Here is a 20,337-nt window from a genome sequence, read left to right as displayed (position 1 = left end):
TACATAGGGGTGCCATAAAGATCAGAGGACCAATAAGTAGAGACAACGCCAAGGAATTGGTCATGTGAAACCCACATGTTGAAGAATTTGAAGTTCCTTTTGCCTTGGACATGATGATCCAAACTAACTCTGGCAAAAGAGTGGTCTGTAAAAGCTTCAGGGGGAGTAAAGTGAACATGAGTCAAGCGTTGTAAGGAAGACCAATATGGATTTTTCATGACCATATTAAGTTTGCTCCACAAAGTACCGTTGGTCCAATTGTAGTGATAGCTAGTTTAGTTCACATCCTGGAGGCCAAGGTCTAAGCAGCTCTGATGAAAATCAGAAGTTTCATATGAGGAAACTGGCTCACCATTGTGCTTGTCTTCAAAATAAAGAATAGAGTTGAAATCATCAAGAATCATCCAGGGACATGAGGAGTTCCAACATTGTAAATCCACCCATAAAGACCTCCGAGAAGAAATATAGTTGAATCCATACACAAAGGTAACTTGAAAGGTGTATTGAGAGATAAGACTATGAACAGAAAGATGCAAGGCTTGAGCAGTGGAAGAGATCAGATCAACAGAGACTGTGGAAGAATTCCAAAATACAACAATATGAGCAATAGATGTTGTATCTATATTGGAGATATATTTCCAATCCCGAAGTCTCAACCTGTGAAGGCTGGCTACCCTAGAGAGAGTTAATTTAGTTTCAAGCAAACCATAAATATCAATATGAAATTTCCTTATGATGCCAACCACCTCATGCTACTTCAGGGGATTATTGAGACCCCTAACATTCCAGCTGTATATAATCATGGAGATGCGGGAGAAGGGATGACCCTTCTACTACCAAAATTGGTCCTTTTGCTATTATGCTGCACATTGCTCTGACTAAATTCCTCAAAAGAGGAACTTCACGAAGGTCAAGTTCAATAAGCACTCTTGCATAAGACAAGCGAGAGAGAGTAGAGGTCATATGGTCACTTTGGATGGGCTTGCCTATAACACTAGCAATTTTGGACAAACACATAAGGGACAAATAGCAAAGAGGGAGGTTTGGAAATCTTACCCAAACAAGAACCCTCATCATCTCCTCGCTGGAGAAGTTAAAAAACTTTGGCATCTGCTTCAAAATAAGAGGTTAGCCATACAAGGTATGGGCCACCCCGAAGAACGAAAATCTTGTCTTCCTCCTGATTAAATCTATATATCAACCATCCAGAGGCATGGATAGTGAGAGAAGCTTCACATTTCCATATAGAGGAAATGATACCATTCAAGGCCCTTTAACTAGGGCTCTTTCCTAAGACATAACCCACAACACATAAATTCTAGACCTGAAACTAAGGTTGGATATCTTCTGGAGAGATGGCACATGATTTGGTGAGACGATTAAAAGAGAAATTTTATAGCTTTGTATAGTGAGAAGATGGTAGGTCAGAAGAGAAAAGATCCCACCATACACGGCTACCAGAGGCAGGGGGAGATGCTTTTGAAGGTGTATTTTGTGGACTACCCCCTGTAGGGACAAGAGGAAGAGTTGGAGCAGCGGGAGGGGAAGATAGGGGTGAACCATCACCACAATCATCATTAGAAAAGGAAAAATCTTGTTGTTCTTCTTCCAAAAGCATAGCTACCAAAGCTTCATCTTCTGAGCAGTTTTCAATTGTAATCGTATCCACAAGCTTGGAGCCAGAACTAATCTCAATGATGGTGGGAAGAACATCCAGGCAAGAAGGACTGAGCTTTGATGGAGACAAAGGAGAATGGTCAGAAGAAGATGCACAGGGATTAACATCCTAGAATCAGGGAGAAGAGAGGGAGGGGAGAAATCAAATTGGGGAAGAAAGGAAGTCAAGGGGGAATAAAGCTTCAAAAAACACTAGCGCTCCTAAGGGAATCAGCTCCATGAGAGGAGAGCATCTCTTTCTAGATTCTCTCACCAATTGAGAGCTAGCAATAATTAATATCTTGATTGAGAGGTATGTGACAAACATATAAATCTATTAAGAGTTTGTTTATTTGAATAGATTGGTAGAAGTAAAATGAATACCTTGGTTTTGGATTCGGTAAATTATTTTTCTATTTTAACACTTTAATTACTAGGGATCGGTAATAAGTTGGTTCGGGGATGTGATAAGTACTTAAAATTGTATTTATATTAAAGTTTTATATCATCATATTGCATTTAAAGTATCATTAAATTCCCTAACTTAAGTATATTTTATAATAAAGAGTCTAATAATATAAGATATCTTTAATTGATGGTAAATGCTTGTTTTTAAATATAGGTTTGCAAAATAGGCATATCTCATAATTCAAATGATTGATTAATGTGTTTAACTATTAAAATTAGAAAGACAGGGAAAGGGCTAGGCTTGGAGAAGAAATTCAAGTTGAGCTGGTTCAATTCAAATTGCAACACCAATTGGTTTTTAGGTCATAATTAGAGTTGTAAGCCTTGGATTTAGGTTTGGTTTTATCTTGATGGAAAGCTAAGACATAGGGCTAAAACTTTTATGGGAGTCCAAGATTCAAAAAGACCGTTTTCAAGTTCAAATTGTAGCAACAACGGAGAAGTCTGAATCTGTCCTACAGCCCAAACACTATTCAGTGTTCAGTCAATATCTCGAGTTCTAGAAGTCTAAATGCATCGATTCTTTTTTTTTTAAATTAAAAATCTAAGACAATTTCATAGAACTTTCATGATGGAAATTTCTTTAAATTCTGACGTTAGCAATGACGTTTTGTTCAGACAAGAAGATAAAGATTGTCACTAAGTCAAGATGTGGCCACCTACTCAACAATTAGTCATCAAATCAATAGCTTCAAATTTTGGCCTATAAAAGGAGGCATTTGCCATGCATTTATGCATCTTGGTGTTCAGATCAAGATCACTCTCTTTCTTTGTATTTTGTAATCTTTATTTTTATTTTATGTTTATGTTTTTCATTTCCTTTACCATACTTATGTTCTTATGTTGTTTATTTATATTTATTTTCTTCATTATGTTTAGCTATGTTTATTATGTCAAGGTGAAAAGGTTTCACTAACGGCGTTAGAATAGGTATAATATAAACTCAACATGGACTTCAATGTTCTATCCAAGAAAATTTTTTATTAACATGTCTTATCTTTTTATCTTACTAATTCTTAATACATTTCTTGTTAAATGGTTAATGTAGATCTGTATTGTATAACACTTGGTACAACAAATGCTTGGCATTTTCATAACCAACCATATGGAATAACCTAACACCTGTGCTATGAAAGGAACTTGATTTGTTGTTAACATCAATATTTTGATCGTGTTAATGAAAGTGATAATTTTAGGTCGAATTCTTTTAAGGAGAGAGGGGGTGATGCAATCCAACCATCAAAGGATCTATTGGAGGTTCCAATTGGTCCAATTAGTACGCTTAGGGCTAAGAAGTTCAAAAAAGCTTTCAATGGACTTCTTCAAGAGACATGGGCTAAGGTGGACTTTAAGAGGATTTGTAATAATAAAGAGCAAGCCTTGATTAATCTGATTCATGTTCAAGAGGGGTTTGTTGGTGGAACCAAGACCATTACACAAGGATTAGGAGAAGAAGACTAGATTCGGACAGTTTATACTGTTGTTACTCTTTTGGTCATAATTGGATCTACAGAAAACTATACTTCCATACCTTTCCAACGGTATATGGCACACCTTCTAATTCATTAATACGAGAGAGAACCATTCGTTTTAAGTTGGGCTTTTGCTATTGCCAGACAGAATGCAGAAACAATGAACTTGTCTTATTTAATTAGTTAGGCTATCAAACTTTATTTATTTTGAGAGGAGACATTTTATTTGGGTCTTAGACTTGTTTATTTTGTTTATTTTAATTAGTTTGGACTCGTTCTAGCTTGGGTTGATGATTATTTAAATTGGGCTTATGTGAGACCCATTAGGGAAACTAAGGTTTTGGCTTGGAGTTTAAATACTCTTTAGGAATAATTTTAGGGCAGACTTTTGATGATATTTTCAGCATTGTAGTCGACTTTTTGGTTGCTCAATCTTGGTTCTTGATTGAACTTTCAACTCTTCAAGGAATTGACCATTCTTTGCTGTGAGTTTATACTTTCTTTGCTTGTCTCCAGGTGTAGGCATTGTGATCGAGTTGGTTTATAATCTTGTTGCTTTGGAGCAAGTCTTCCATTGAAATAAGCTCATTCAAATCTCAAAAAACTTGGATTAGATTGATCTTGGGGTCGTGAATTCCTTTAGGGTTTGCATCACCGTTGGATCGCTCCCAAATTCTCATATGAGTTTCTGGAGGCCCTTTTTCTTGAGTATCTATGGAATAGCTACTATGAGAAAAGAAGTTATGGTTGAGCAAAACAAGAGTAACGCTTCAAAATGGCCATAATTTTTTATTCCATCGTTGAATGGCGACTAAATATTTGCAGGAGTTCTCGGAGATCATTTTTATCAAGTAGCTATAAAATCGCTTCTCGTTGAAGTGGAGGTCTACCCATGCCAGACTAGAATGATGGCTTAAAAGAATCATAAGTTTTGATCTGACTGTTAGATCGCTCTCAATTTTTTACAAGAGTTTCTAGAGACAGTTTTTCTTGGAGTAGTATGGAATCGCTACTCAGTGAAAAAGAAGTTTAGTCGCGCCGGACCTGAATAACAGCTCGAAATAGCCATGGCTTTTTATCTGACTGTTGGATGGCACTAAAAGTTTTACAGGAGTTCTCAGAGGTCGTGAAGTAGTTATAGAATCGCTCCTCGGTGAAGAGGAGGTCTAGTTGTGCCACACTAGAGTAACGACTCAAAATGATCATAACTTTTAACCTGACAATTGGATTGCTCCAAAATGTTTACTTGAGTTTTAGAAGGCCTTTTTCCTTAGAGTAGCTATGGAATTGCTACTTGGTGAAGAGGAGGTTTGGTTGCTTTGAACCGAAATAACGGCTTGAAGTGCCTATAACTTTTTATCCGACAGTTGGATCGCTCCCAAAGTTTTACAAGAGTTTTGGGAGACCATGTTCCTTGGAGTAGCTATGGAATCGCTACTCAAGTAAAGTGGAGTTCTAGTCACACCGAACCGAAGAACTACTCGAAATGGCCATAATGTTTTATCCGACCGTTAGATGGTGCTAAAATATTTACAGGAGTTCTCGAAGGTCGTTTTTCTTAAAGTATCTATAGAATTGCTCATCGATGAAGAGGAGGTTTAGCCATGCCACACTAGAGTAACAACTAAAAGGGTCATAACTTTTGATCCGACAATTGGATCGCTCCTAAATTTTTACTTGAGTTTTCGAAGGTCATTTTCCTTATAGTAGCTATGGAATTGCTACTTGGTGAAGATGAGGTTTTGTCAGTCCGAACCAAAATAACGGCTTGAAATGGCCATAACTTTTGATCCAATAGTTGGATCGCTCCTAAATGTTTACTAGAGTTTTGGGAGGCCATTTTCCTTGGAGTAATGGAATCATTACTGGTTGAAGAGAAGGTCTAGTCGCGCTGAACCAAAACAACAGCTTGAAATTAACTTTTATCTAACTGTTGGAGTCAAATTTTTATAGGAGTTCTCGACTTCGTTTTCCTTCAAATAGCTATAGAATCGCTCCTCGTTAAAGATGAGGTCTACTTATTAGAGTAATGACTCAAGAGGGTCATAACTTTTGATCCAATCGTTGAATCACACCCAAACTACAGGAGTTTACATTTTCCTTGGAGTAGCTATGGAATCGCTACTCAGCTGGTCGCGCTGGACCGAAATAATTGCTCGAAAGGGTCATAACTTTTAATCCAACTGTTGGATCGCTCCCAAATGTTTTCTTGAGTTTCCGCAAGCCATTTCCTTTAGAGTTGCTATGGAATTGCTACTCATTGAAGAGAGGTTTGGTCGCTACGAACCGGAATAATGACTTGAAAATTACTTGAAAGAAATTTGACAATTTTTAAGTTTTTTTATTTGCTTGAAATTAATATTTTTGTTATGTTTTTGTATTATTTGTTTATAAAAATATATTGAGATTGTGTCTGGCTGCGACGCCAAACCCAAGAAATTTTAAACGTTTTTTCTTTACTTCAAAATAATATTTTATCCATGTTTTTGTATTATTTTTTAAATATTTTTTTTTAAAAAAAAACATATATTGAGATTGTGTCTAGTTGAGAGGCGACACTCAAGAAAATGAAATATTTATATATTTTTTTTTTAATTTCAAATTAATATTCCTTTGATATTTTTTTTTCTATTACTTCAAATTAATTAGATCATGTTTGATTTTGCGTTTCAAAAATTCTTTGAAAAACATTTGACAATTTTGAAAGTTTTTTTTTTCATTACTTCAAATTAAATTTTTTATATGTTTTTGTATATATTTTTTTAATATTGGCATTGTGTTTGGCTGCGATGCCAGACCCAAGAAATTTTCAAATTTTAAGTTTTTTCTTTGTTTCAAAATAATATATTTTTCATGCTTTTATATTTAAAAAAAATATTGAGATTTTGTTTGGCTGATTTTGTGGGGCCTCTATACCAAAGGGCGGTTAGAACAGACCTTGGCGCCCGGGTCTGCACCCAGAGCACGGGTCTAGAGGCCAGGAGCATGGGGTTGCACACCCTGCCTCATAGGTCTACAAACCCGCTCGCCCTAAGGTTACAGCGAAGCACGCGGGTGATTAGTACTTAAAAGTGTATTTTTATCAAGGTTTTATATCATCATTTTGAACTTGAAGTATCAATAACTCCTTGACTAAAACATGTTTTATAATAATATATTTAATAATATAAGATACCTTTAATTTATGGTAAATGTTCATCTTACATACAGGTCTATCACATAAATGAAAGGATTGATTGATGAGTTTAAGTACTGAAATTGAAATGACAAAGAGAGGGTTAAACTTAGAAAAGAAATCTGCTTTATATGGATGGAAAGGTAAGACATGTGGAGGCCTACAACTTTCATGTGGAGTCTAAGATTTAAAAAGGCTGTTTTCAAGTCCAAATTATAACAACAACGAAGAAGTCTGAATCTGTCCTACAGCCCAGACACTGTTCACTGTTCAGCCCATATCTCGAGTTCTAGAAGTTCAAATGACCTCAATTTTTTTTCTTGAAAAGATAAGACAATTTCCTATAACTTTCATGCGTATAGGTGGTTTCAATTCTGATGTTAGCAATGATGTTTTGTTCAGACAAGAAGATAAGGATTTTCACCAAGTCAAGAGTTCGCCACCCACTTAACAATTAGTCATCAAATCAATAGTTCTAAATTTTAGCCTATAAAAGGAGGCTTTTGCCATGCATTTAAAAGCTTAGTTGTTCAGATCAAGAACTTGCTCTTGCTCTCTCTCTTTATATTTTTTTTTTTTTGTAATTTTTAAGTTTTGCTTTCATTAATATCTTGTTTATGCTTTTCATTTCATTTTCTTTATTTAGTTAACTTGTATCTTATTTATGTTCTTATTTTGTTTATTTATGTTTCTCTTCTTCATTATGTTTAGCTAAGTTTATTATGTCAAAGTGAAAAGCTTACACTAATAGTGTAAAAATAAGTATATTGTAAACTCAACATAGAACTTAATGTTTAATATTAACATGTCTTATCTTTTTATCTTGTTAATTCTTAATACCTTGCTTATTAAATGGTTATTCTAGATTTGTGTTGTATAACACTTGGTACAACAAATGCTTGGCACTCTCATAGCCTAACCGTATGGTATTACCTATACTTGTGCTATGAAAGGAACTTGATTTGTTGTTAACATAAGTTAGCATCATGAATTTCTAACAATATTTAAAAGTTTGGTGTTATTTAAATAAGTAATTAATATGATCATGTTAACAATTTATAATGAGTTATTAATGACAATCATCCGATTGGAACCTCCTTTGTGTGTGGCTTCCAGTTGAGTAATAAGAGTTTATATTATACTTGTTTGAAATACTATTAGTAGATCCTCTAACCTTGACACTTGTTTTTATCATTGTTTAATTCTTACATTGATCTTCCATTTAAAAATTCTCATCAACTTCTTCCTCTTCTTCTTTATTATTATTATTATTATCATTACCATTACTACTACTACTACTACTATTAGTATTACCATTAATATTACTACTACTACTACTAGTAGTATTATTATTATTACTACTACTACCACCACCATACTACTACTACTACTATTACTATTACTATTATTGTTATTATTGTTGTAGTTATTATTGTTGTTGTATTATTGTTATTTATAATTTAGATAGTTAACCTCCTTATGGTTCAACCCCGATCTTGCTGGGTTATTTATTATTTCGACGCTTATGCACTTGGAAGAAGATATTAATCTTTTGGTTGTGTTAACGGGTTTTCCCGTAGCGCCCAAGGCATGGCAGACATTATGTCAAGTATCTGCATGCTAGGGCCTCGACCAACTTTAGCGCTAAGTGACAGCAACTTGGGGCGTGGGCAGGCGCACGTGGCCAGCCCAACACCCAGGCCTGGCAACCCAAGTGTTAGGTGTCCGCAGCCCCAAGGGGTGTGCACGTCCAGCTAGGCACTTGGGTGATTAGAATGTATTTAGATAATATTTATCTCATCAAATAAGTAATCCCAACGCAATTCTTAACTAAAAACACAGGCAAGGAACACTTCCAAGTGACTATAGTGTTGTCCACAGTTCATTGTATCTTGGTCCACAATACATATACAATAAAAAATCCCCATACATGTTAAGACATAGCAAAGCAACTGTGCAAATCCATAGTTAATTATCTTTTGGTCTACGATGCATACATATACAATAAATCCACAATAAATTATCTTTATTATCTCTAAGTACACAATGCATAGTAAAAAACCCAGTTGTTTTAGAATTCTGTTAATATTTCTTTTACTTACGAATAAAATCAACTTTCCATTTAGTTTTTAATTAACATTCACGACAATTTTTACTATTCATTGGATGAAGTACAAACATCTTTATATTCCTCAAATAACAAATTTTATAATACCAAAATTTTATAATATCAAAAAACACATCCATAATGCCAGCACACGGTATCTAGCGGGAACAACAGCTAGTGGTTATTTTAATTTAATTGGACAGCACATTTGCAATTACCCCAAGAAATTACTATTTCTCAATCATATGGAAACAAAAGCCTTTGCTGCATGATAACATGGAAACCGTATAGCAGAAAGAAAAACATCAAAATCCACATTCCAGTCAGGACTCAGGAGTACATTTAAAAGTTCCCAAATATATACAACTTCTGAAATTCTCTGCTGTTGTTGCAAAATAGGTAAATCACTTTAACGCTCCTGAATTTCAAGACTAACTTCCATATCAATATTTATCAGTCCACGATAAGAAAGTCCACGTGTGTGTTAGCATATATGCACAAGGAGTAGATATCAAAGTTCATCTTTTAGAGGTTCTAGGAGGCATTGCTCATCCCAGTAATAGGGAAACTTCAACTTTGCTGCAGTATGGGGCATGAACCAGTCCTCATAAATGAACCTGGAAACAAGAAATTGTTGATCAAGAGAAAAACCAAAACGGGGACAAAAGAAGGACCAGTGTAAACTTTATTTACTTATTTTGGAATACTGCAAATGAGAATTGATTCCAAAGCCAGTCACATTATAAGCTGAGGAAATAGCACATACCACCTGATTGGTATCATGGATAGAAGGGAAAAAAAAAGTGGAAAAGAAAATTTTGAGATTCATCTAGATGAAACTTTTAGGGCAAACATATTGTATGGTACAATAAGCTTGACAAGATTGAAAACACCACAGTTTTTTTAGATTTGGATTCTGAGAAGTTTGTGTGTGTGTGTATAAAAAAAACAACCGAGGTAAGAAAGTAAACCAGGAACTTAATGCAAAAATAATACAGGACATCTATCTTTCACCTCTATGTTGACATTTATGATACAAATAGCTGCATTAGAACAATGTTTCTTACCACAGAGACAAGGGGAAGTAGATTGCAATTGCACTTTATATTATCATGCCCATCTTGGTGTGCTCGGTATTGTAAGAAAAGGATGTTTCTTTCAGAATAATAAACCAAAAGGACTGCCACATCAGGCTGGAATGACACCTCTTCCATGAACGTGGAAATAACTTTCAGAAGGTGTGACATTTTAGGACCAAGGATCAAATATCAAAGCCAAATGTAGAAGGGCGCAGTAATATCATGCATAGTAGGATGACCTGGGTCTTTTTTTCAAATGACAACAATCAGAAGAACTGACATCAGAAATACAAAAGCAACTACAACTATTCTGGATCATCAAACTCAATAGCTGAGGATGGAGATTCTGGGGCATCATAAAAGTTAAAGGTGTCTATAATGATACTATAATGCAAATGGTTGAACAAACAAATATTTGTGAAGATCACTTCGAAGCTTGTCGCCTGGTATTTGAACAAGCAGTCCAAAAAAGATATAAATTGCAGCACATTGTTTGTAAACATTTAAATTTTAAGGAAATGGAAGAAAAGCATTTGCATACACTTTAACTGGTGGGCGAGATATTATGACAAGCATTTGCAAATCCTCATGTTCATTGGTATTCCAGACCTGCAGCAAAAAAAGAAAACAATCATGTCACAGATAATTGCAAAACAGCAGAAGATAAAATAATTTCAATATATTGACAAGCAGACTTAAGCACGAGATCAGATAAGATTCACATTATGTAAGCTAGGATCAAGTGCATTTGACCTATATTGGTGTTTGGAACAGCAGAGACAAATTGCAACCAAATACTTATGCCAAGGAATTTGCAAACATTTAGGAGCAGCTGAATTATATTTGTTTCCTTTCAGCACCACTCCACTGAATATTTTCGAACTATCAAATGTCCTGAGCATATTGTACTTCACTAGTCTACATGTAGACATGCAATAAGAGAAATAGTCACAATTGAAAGAGGAAGACATGGAAAACAAAATGAAAACTTCCAGAAAAAGCTAATTGCATACAAATATAGTAACGAACAAGTATTAGCCTATAATAATATTACATAGCTTTTATTTTTTATGTTGGTGGCCATTTGAGTTCTTTCTAGGATTCAGATATCTGTTTCCAAGTGTCTTGATAATAATTTGCCAGTAAACTCAAAGTGCAAGTGATGGCTTCTGCGGAAATATGTTTCTTTAAATGTCAGAACTCAAAAGGAAGCCAAAACAATTCAGCATTTGTATTCTTCAGTTTGATCTGACCAGCATTTTACTTGGTTTTATTGCATGATTTTACCTCCAGTCAAAACCAAAATTACTTTTATGGAATTATTACCAATCTCCCTGTTTAACATTGCCTACGCAATACTTGAGCAATGCATCACACTTGTCAATTGAATTTCATTTAACCATTACAATTTGATATGAAAGGCAGCATTCAATCCCTAGGTTCGCAAGATAGAGTCGGTTATCCGAATATTTAAAGATAATCCTCTAATCAGTCATTTTTTGGTTGCTTACACAACCTCAAAAGTTTGAGGTTCTCATTTCCGAACTGGAAATGGATTAGAATTGGAACCAGTTTTTTTCTCATTTTTTTTTCATATTTCAAAGTGCATCTTGCAGCATTTCCAGGTGAGATTTTGTAATCCATTACAACATTACTTGTAACTAAATGTATTGAACCAATTGAAAAAAAAAAAAATAGTAATGGGCATTGCTGTGTTTCTTTTTCCAGATTAACAAGTTTCTTCCTCCTAATTCATCTAAAGTGCAGATTCTTAGAACACCAAATACCCTAAGAAGTTCATATCCTATCAGAAAACAATTTATGTAGAAAGGTTCACCTGGTGAACATCATTGACAGGAATATGAAATGTACTATTGGCAAACACAAAATATTCTTGAGGCTTTCCGGGATACTTCTCGTGTGAACTTGATGCAAGATAGAGAGTTCCACTTCCCTTGAGAACAACAAATATTTCTTCACAAGAATGCCTGTGGATTGGAGTGCGCGAGCCTGGAGAAAATGTTTGAAGCCATACCTCTACCTACAAAGCCCAGAAAATGTGTTGAATGAGTGTTAATAACCCAAAATTATATTCTATAGCTTCTGTACAAGAGACACAAAAATCCTTTTCCTTTTGACCAGTTCCCATTTGAAAAGAGAGTATAGTTTTTCTTCTCACACAGATGGCCAATTTCCAATTATCCAAATAGTAACAGTAAATATCAAAACACCAGAAACATTAAAAGTCTACGAAATGCAAGCAGCGCAGCGCAGCATACCTCTTTCAATCCATGCATGGCAGAACCAGCAAGAGTTATATGAGACAAACCTCCCCTTCCATAGTTATCCTGTGGAAGCTCACTGATATTCCTCACAAGTGGCAACCCTGTATTAAAAAAACCACAGCTTCATTCATTAATAATTTTATTTTATTTTAAAAACCATTCCAAATTGCTTTTGATTTGATAAAAACAACTTTTTGAAACCCTAATAAGAAGAAAATTAGTTAATTATTATAGCAATCTATAAATAGTAATATCCGTGAGGTGAAGCAGGGAAAAAAAAGGAAGAAAGAAAAGACCTTTGATAGAACACCAGGAAGAAGCTGTAGTGATTGGGAGAGGAAGAAGCAAACTTAAAATGTAAAAAATGAGCACAAGCTCACCGCTCATCCTCCTCATCTTCTTCTTCTTCTATTTCTGCTGCTACTGCTGACAGATACAATTGGCTGGTGGTGGTAGTGGATCTGGAAGTTTCTTTTCTTTTTCTTACGTTGCGGAATAGATTAGAACAGCTTTATGTTGTGTCTGTGGGTATTTATAGGACGGTTGTTTTTATATTTTAAATTAATATTTTTGATAATTTTAAATATTAAAATTAATTTTTTAAAAATAAAAAAAATTATTTTAATATATTTTTAAATAAAAAATATTTTAAAAAACAACCGCTATAACATTCTCGAATACTATTTATTTCTGCAAGTTTTATCGAGTATCAGAGCATTTTCTGGAATAGAGTATTTTTATTTTAAAATATATTTTTTTATTTAAATATATATTAAAATATTTTTTTAAAAAAATTATTTTTAATCTTAGTCCATCAAAACAATTTAAAATTATTTAAAAATTAATTTTAAATAAAAAAATCAAAATTTAAACTCTAGTGCCAAACACCATCTAAACTTGTTGCTATTAATTGCTAATGTTTAATGACATTTCTGTTCTGCTCAATCAATGAGGTGAAAAGGGGAAAACAAGATTTATTTGGTATTATCAAATTGATCCAGATAAATAAATCTTTTTAATTTTAAGTATAATAAAATAATTTAATTATTCTTAAAAATAAAAAGATTTAAAGTGGTATCTAGAGACTTTTTAGTCATTTTATTTTTTTCAAATTAATATGATGACTGAAGTGTAAGGGTGAGCAAAAAAACTGAAAAACTAATTAAACTGAGAAATCCAAAAAAAATAACTGAAAAAACTGAATCGTGAAAAAAACCGATTAGAAAAATTAAAAAACAAGCCGGTTTTTTGTTTTAAAAGGCTGAAACCGAATGAACCGAACCGAACCGAACCGGTTCAAATAAAAAAATCAATAATACTATAAATACATATTTTTCAGTTTTCCCTTTCTCCTTTTTAAACCCTAGCCGCCGCCGCCCATGTTTCACAATCTTCATCTCTCAACACAACCTCCACCCCTATCTTCACTCTCAACCTTTCTCACCAATGTTTTTCAATCTTCATTTTTCAACACAACCCCCCCTCCCATCTTCATCTCTCATCTCTCAACCTTTCTCACATCTCTCAATTGTTCTCACAGCCCTCCATCTTCATCTCTCAACCTTTTTCACAGCCTCTAATCACAGCCCTCCATCTTCATCTCTCATCTCTTAACTTTTTTCACAGCCCCCCCTCAACATCTTTATTTCTCATCTCTCTCAAAATTTCTTTAAAGTTTTAAGCACAACCCCCCCTCCTCCCCAAAGTAGATATTGTGAATGAACCATCATTATCTCTCATCTCTCAATCTTTTTTTCCTTTTCTTTAAGTATAGTCGATTAAGCTCATGGATTAACAACCAAACAGCAGCTCTAGAGCCTCTCTCTCTTCAATCTTTATTTCTTAAATTTTGTCCCTGTTTAATTTTTTCTGATTTCTGTAGATATATTATGTATTCATTTTCTATATTTATTTACAAGGTTGTTGATTTGCCATAGCATGCTCATGTTGCGATTACTGTAATGGATGTTGTGAGAATTATTTTTTTAAAAACTTTTCGTTTGACTTTTGTTCTTTCTAGCTTCCTAATTTTCAATTTCATAAAACATGCTCGATATGCTTGGCCAAGATGAAATCGATTTTTTTTTATTTTTTCTTTCAATTAACCGAACCGAATAGAACTGAAATTGGTCGGTTTGAACTGATTTTGGTTTTGATTTAAAAATGAATAAATAAATCGGTTTGGTTAGTTTTTTGGGTGAAAACCGGACTGAACCGGAAATGTTCACCCCTACTGAAGTGTAAAAGCAAAACTTACTATAGTATCTGTTAGAGATATTTTTGTATTTGCATTATGTTTTTTTTTTAATTATAATCAAGTACATTAAAGAGCAATATAATATTTTGATATATTATTAAAAAAAAACAAGTGGTTATTAAGTGTATTGTCTTATCAGCATGTGAATGGTGCTCAAGCATTTTGAGCGATGCATGTGTTCAAACACTAGCTTTCAAGATCATGTTGGAATCTCCTTGACGACTCCTTCATGCATGGGTGGGTGTGGGAAATGAACCTTCAATTGACCCTGGTTGCCTTTTCTTTTCTTTTTTCTTTTTGTTTCTCTCTCTAGTCTTTGAAACCCTCTAATTTTTCAAAATAACCCTTGAATTTGGTTTTCCTTTTAATTTCGTTTATATTCTTTTGATTACTATTTTTTTATTTGAAATAATTTATAAAATTAGAATTTTTTTTTCTTTTAATTTCTCATCTATTATATTTGATCCTTATTCTTTTTATTATTATTTTTTTATCATTTTCTTATTTTATTTTATTTTTCAATTTCATCCCTTGTTGTTTTATTTCATTTATTTTTTATCAAATTTGATCCTCATTATTTTGATTGCTATTTATTATGTTTTTTAGTTTTTGGTGATTGTGAATTTTGATTCCTGATTTTTTTTAAGTTTGCCCTCTATATATAACTTGGTCTTATGAATCAGGTCTTGAATTTCAAAAATTAGCCCGATTTGATTTTGATTTTTTTTAGGTTCTGCAAGTTTTTTAAGAAAAGAAAAATTCAATTTCATCCTTCGATATTAGATTATTGGGCCTTCAACTTTGTGATTTTTGCCCTTTTTTTTTTTTTTGGGTTATCTCAATCTCATATCCTAGGTCGTGAGTTAGTTGAGTTAACCACGGTTTGCTCAAGTTTTTGTAATTGATTTTATTTTCATTTTCACTTTTCATTTTTTTATTTTGCTTGAGAGTTGACCTCCATTGTTATTCTTTTTTTTTTTTCTATAGAATTATCTCAACTTCACAAGTGACCTGCGAGTTTAGCATGTTAACTAAAGTTAGATTTTAAAAAAAAAAATTGATTTTTTTTTCAATTCATCCTATTTGATTTGTTGGTATTTAAGCTGTGAATTTTTTTTTTATTTTTCTCTTTACGAAGTTATTCTCATTTAATTTTTGTTTTGTTATCAAATAAGATTGTTAAGACTTTTAAGAATATTTAAAAGGATATCTTTTCATAATACTATTGGCAAACATTTATTTATTTTTATTAGTCATTATCATTTTTTCCTTTTCTTTTTTATTTTTATTAGATTTTTTTTATAATTATATTATTAAATTAACTGAATTTATTAAATCTAATCTATTCAAGTCAATGACCTGGATCCTAGTTTTTCTTTGCTTCTTTAAAAACACTACTATTATTTAAGTATCTTTTTTTTACATTATATTTTTTTTGTCCCGGCCTCTAGAATAGTGCAGAACACCAATTTAGATGTTTCCAATTCTCACTCCCTCCCGTTAAAATGATCCTTCTTTTTTAAGTTGTTTTTATTTTTAATATCTATAATTCATAACTCTTAACATTGCAAGTCAATTATGAATTTTTAGTGAACATTTATTTTCATTAAAATTACTACTAAATCAACAACATGCTATTTACAGAAATGTATTTTATGAAGAGAGAAACATGAAAAAAAAAAAAAAATCTACCCAAACATGATAAAAAATTCCTCTCGCATGTTTCTCTCCTCTCTATACTGATAATTACAACTTAAACAATGAAATTTCTCTATGGTACGCCAATTTCCACAATAAACAAATATGTTAAACTTCAAAAAGACAGCACCACTAAAATGTTTTTTTTTATATATATACAAATAACTCCACACTCTCTTGAGAGGAGAAAGGATCTAATACCGACTCAAATCAATGGCATCTATTGTCAGGAAGCTTGACGCAGTTTATCGTGTCAGCCGACCAAACCTCGTGAAGTTGGTCCATAGACCAAATAAGTTGCAGATGCCAACCGCATCGCTGCCTTGACACTGGCAAGTAGTATGGTCCACAATCCACGATCCATACTTAAGCCAAAGGAAAACTAATTCTCTGCTGCAATCACCAGAAAAGGAAAAAAAAATACAGTAACAATGCCTCTGCTCTCACCCCTGGAATCCTAGTAAACACCGATCCCTACAGACTACGGGTTTCCATTAAAGGACTAGATTTTGCACCCAGAGAAGATTGCAACTGATTGTGAAATATCTGATGCAATTAAATAAAGTAAACAGTAAGCTAACAACTAGTTTAACTATTAAAAAACACTGTTCTAACATCTTCTCAAAGCATCAGTTCTTTCTAGTTGCCTTACAATATCAATAGGGAACTGGAATGGGAGGAGGAGGACAGGGACGGAAACCAACAAGATCACATAAGGTAAAAAGCTGCAGGAAATGCTCACCAGACCAATCTCACAAGTTACAAGACCCCAACAAAATTTACTGCAGATCAGCAGACAAAGTTCCACTTCAAGCTGAATCCTTTAATGCCTTCTTTTTGTTGCCATTTGCACTGGAGGGAACCTTTCTCACAGCATCTTCAGGGATGGTGTCTTCCATTACCTTTGGAGAAGTAAAATTGAAGGCAGAGAGGTTTACATCTTTGTATTTTGGATTTGCTTCTATAAATGCTGCTATCTCATTGCGTGTTCTCAGCTTCTTTCCTGTGGGAGTGATATAGTAAGCATCCATTTTTGAGAAATCACGTCTAAGCACCAAGCTCCTTTTAAAACCTTCCGGAGTCTTGGGAACACCAGGCCTATCAATGACCCAGGTTCGAGTGGCATTGTACTCAATGTCAGCAGGATCATCACAAGATACGCCAGGTTTTCTGTCACAAACATATGGATTCTCTTCCATTTTACTTCTTATCTCCTCGTACTCTTCTTCAGTCGGAATCACCCTCCATTTTAAGCACTTGTCACATTGTGCAGCATATGTATCAATTGATCGCACGGCAACTCGTGGATTCTGTCATCACAACTTAAAAAGCACTTAACATCTCTTTCCTATTTATTTTCCTCAAATGCCAAAAGAAAAAAGTAAACAAATTTGTAACTAATTAAGCAGCTTAGGTTCATGTTAAGAAAAAAAAGATTCTGAAATTTTGAATTAAAGAATCAAAAGGGAATTAGAATATAATGAATCTACATGATGGAGATGGTTTTAGGCAAGCACGTATATCTTTCTTTCTATAGTGCATCCTAAAAACTTGGATTGCCACTAGGAAAGGCAATCATCAGCCTTGGAAAAGAAATGGGTAATTCAATGTGCTGCTAAAATCTACAAGAAAAACAATGGAAAATATATTTTTTGCATCTTTTTTATAATCTATTGTACCCATTTGACACACAGAGGTCAAGTTACCCCTAATACAAAGATACAAAATCAACGCAAGAGCAGTAAAAACAACCAAACAACCATTGAAAGTTGAGGAACTTAAGGCACCAAACAACCAGACTAACGTGGAACCACCAATAAAGTACCATATCATCAATTTGAACTAGTATTCCCACCCGATAGCAACAACTACTAATTAATCCGCATATGATAATAAATCTTGAGACAATTTTATTTTTATTTTTTTGTTCACGAAGATTAAACATCTTTACAGCGCTAATCGAAGAAAAATACAGACAATCTCATGTTAGGGTTGAATGTACAGACATAAAGATAGATCAAAACATCTCTCACTTGCTTGCAACATCACTACCCTTATCTTTTCTTCAAAAATAAATAAACAAATCTCAGCAACTAAATTACTTAACTCTATAGAGATCGGATCGGAAACATGAGCCCTAGATTAGTTTAGGTGATTGAACCGGAGTAGTACCTTGGGGGATGTTTTGGGGGTTTCAGGACTACGCTCTTTCAGTGCCATGCCTATCTTGGCTTCTCTTCTCTTCTCGACTCTTCAGCTCACCAATTTTGAGTATTTGACTCTCGACGGACTAGCCCCTTCTTCGGGGCACAATACCGCTTTATTTAAGCAAAACAGAAAATCTGTTTGGGTTTTCTTAAACTTACCTTCTTCCTTCCCTCTCAAAGTCACTGCCTGTCTTATCTTTTGCCACGTATACGTTCCTTGCTAGCTAGAAGTTAAGTATAGGACCTATAGGTTGGTCCTTCTAATTTATTGAAACTAATTGATTAGTCCATAGTTTCTTTCCGGCATTGATTACTAGCAGGATAAGGGAGTTGTATTATCATATGATGTAATGAATTGACTTACTATGATTTTCACCTATAAAGTGACTTCTTTTAAATTCTTTAAATTTCAGACCACTTCACAAGTGCAAAGAGATCACCATTATTTTTTATTTGAAATTTTTATTTTTTACATATCAATTTATTTTAACATTAATAATCTATTTTTTATATTTTTCATTATATATATATATATATATATATATATTATATATATATATAGTGATAGGTTCCATTTAAATGTACATAAAATATCCTTTGCAGGTGAGGATGTACCATATATTAATTGGAATAATTTTTCTATCCCTCATTGATAATCCATGACTGTTTAAATAGCAAACCATATGCATGAAACTGAAAAACAGGATAAGCTGAAAACATAGAAACATCCTAAGGCCATTACCAATAACCAACACCTAATAAATGAAATGATAGAAATGGACTCCACGTATTACTGAAATAAAATGCAACAAAAAGATAACATCTAGCATAAATTTCTCCAATTGCTAAGAACTAGACCATGCACGTTACTAAGACCCAACCCATATATGTACACATGTCATTCCCATGCATTACATCGTTACATCTTGTTTGTGTCTCCCGTCAACCTTCCCTCAAATATTTGTGATTTGGTTTGAAAACTTTATCTAAATGTCGTGGCTAATCAATACTTTCCCCACTAGGTGGACTCTTGTCTGCAAGGTCCACATCTGGAAATTACTCAAGCAATGACTAGTCTGTCTCTCATGTGGCCCCTTTAGCTGGCAAATGTTTCAATTGAACCAAGTGTTCTTTTTCAAACTTCTTGCCTTTTTTTATCCAGTGAGTATCAAAAATGTGATGGGGCTCAAGCACGATCGCTCCTTCATCAGTTATGGGCGATAACTTAGTAGAGGATAGTGTACGCTTGCCAATAAATTTCTTTAAGAGAGAAATGTGAAAAACTAGGTGAATGCGGGCTCTCGTTGGCAACTAAAGTTTGTAAGCAACCGCTCTAATTTTTTGTGTAATAGGATATGACCTAAAAAATTGACTAGCAAGTTTCTGTGGGCACGTTTAAAAACTTATTGTTGCCGATAGGTATTCAACTTGAGAAACTCCATTTCACCTACTTTGAACAAGACATCCCTCCTTTTTTAATTAGTTTTTTGTTTCATGTGATTGATGGAAGCTTCCAAATTGGCTTTAAGCTGCCGTAGTATAACATATCTAGTTATTAGTTGCCTATCCACTTCATTGACAAAAGAAAAACTATTATGATAAAGTGGGAATAAAGAGGGGCGGACACCCATATAACGCCTGAAATGGAGTCATTCCCATTGAGGTATGGTACATTGTATTATACCATAACTAAGCCTGAGGAAGACTGGAACACCACTTGCGCAGCCATTGATGCATAAAGCACCAAAGATACTGCTTCACATAGCGGTTGACCACTTCCTTTTAGTTGTTGGTTTGTGGATGATAGGTGGAGCTAAGTTGTAATTTGGTGCCTGACATTTGAAAAAATTCTTTCCAAAAACCTGCTAATAAAGACTGGATTGCGATCACCAATGATGGATTTTGGCAATCCATACAACTTGATAATCCCTTC

General features: G+C 33.9%; 2 protein-coding genes across 3 annotated transcripts; both read right to left on the bottom strand.

Moving 5' to 3' along the window:
• Positions 1-9,166: 9,166 nt before the first annotated feature.
• Positions 9,167-12,740, bottom strand: LOC118062770 (auxin-binding protein T85). 2 transcript variants are annotated; one of them, XR_012169088.1, is made up of 6 exons: positions 12,539-12,740; positions 12,237-12,343; positions 11,795-11,998; positions 10,499-10,566; positions 9,946-10,202; positions 9,167-9,495 (listed from the first exon to the last, which is right to left on the bottom strand). XR_012169088.1 is itself a non-coding variant. In XM_035076617.2 (5 exons), the coding sequence occupies exons 1-5, from the start codon at positions 12,636-12,638 to the stop codon at positions 9,390-9,392; spliced, it is 585 nt and encodes a 194-aa protein (XP_034932508.1). In that variant the 5' UTR covers positions 12,639-12,740; the 3' UTR covers positions 9,167-9,389. The 2 variants fall into 2 exon arrangements, 1 of the variants encoding a protein (XP_034932508.1); XM_035076617.2 differs by lacking the exon at positions 9,946-10,202.
• Positions 12,741-16,351: 3,611 nt separating this feature from the next.
• On the bottom strand, positions 16,352-18,530 carry LOC118062771 (methyl-CpG-binding domain-containing protein 4). The gene is made up of 2 exons (XM_035076618.2): positions 18,370-18,530; positions 16,352-17,507 (listed from the first exon to the last, which is right to left on the bottom strand). Exons 1-2 carry the CDS (start codon positions 18,415-18,417, stop codon positions 17,007-17,009), a joined length of 549 nt encoding a protein of 182 aa, XP_034932509.1. The 5' UTR covers positions 18,418-18,530; the 3' UTR covers positions 16,352-17,006.
• Between the last annotated feature and the right edge of the window lie 1,807 nt (positions 18,531-20,337).

Source organism: Populus alba, chromosome 2 (genome assembly GCF_005239225.2).
Source record: "Populus alba chromosome 2, ASM523922v2, whole genome shotgun sequence".
Taxonomy (NCBI): Eukaryota; Viridiplantae; Streptophyta; class Magnoliopsida; order Malpighiales; family Salicaceae; genus Populus; species Populus alba.
Note: the sequence above shows the minus strand (reverse complement) of the source record. Positions and strands in the feature narration are given on the sequence as shown.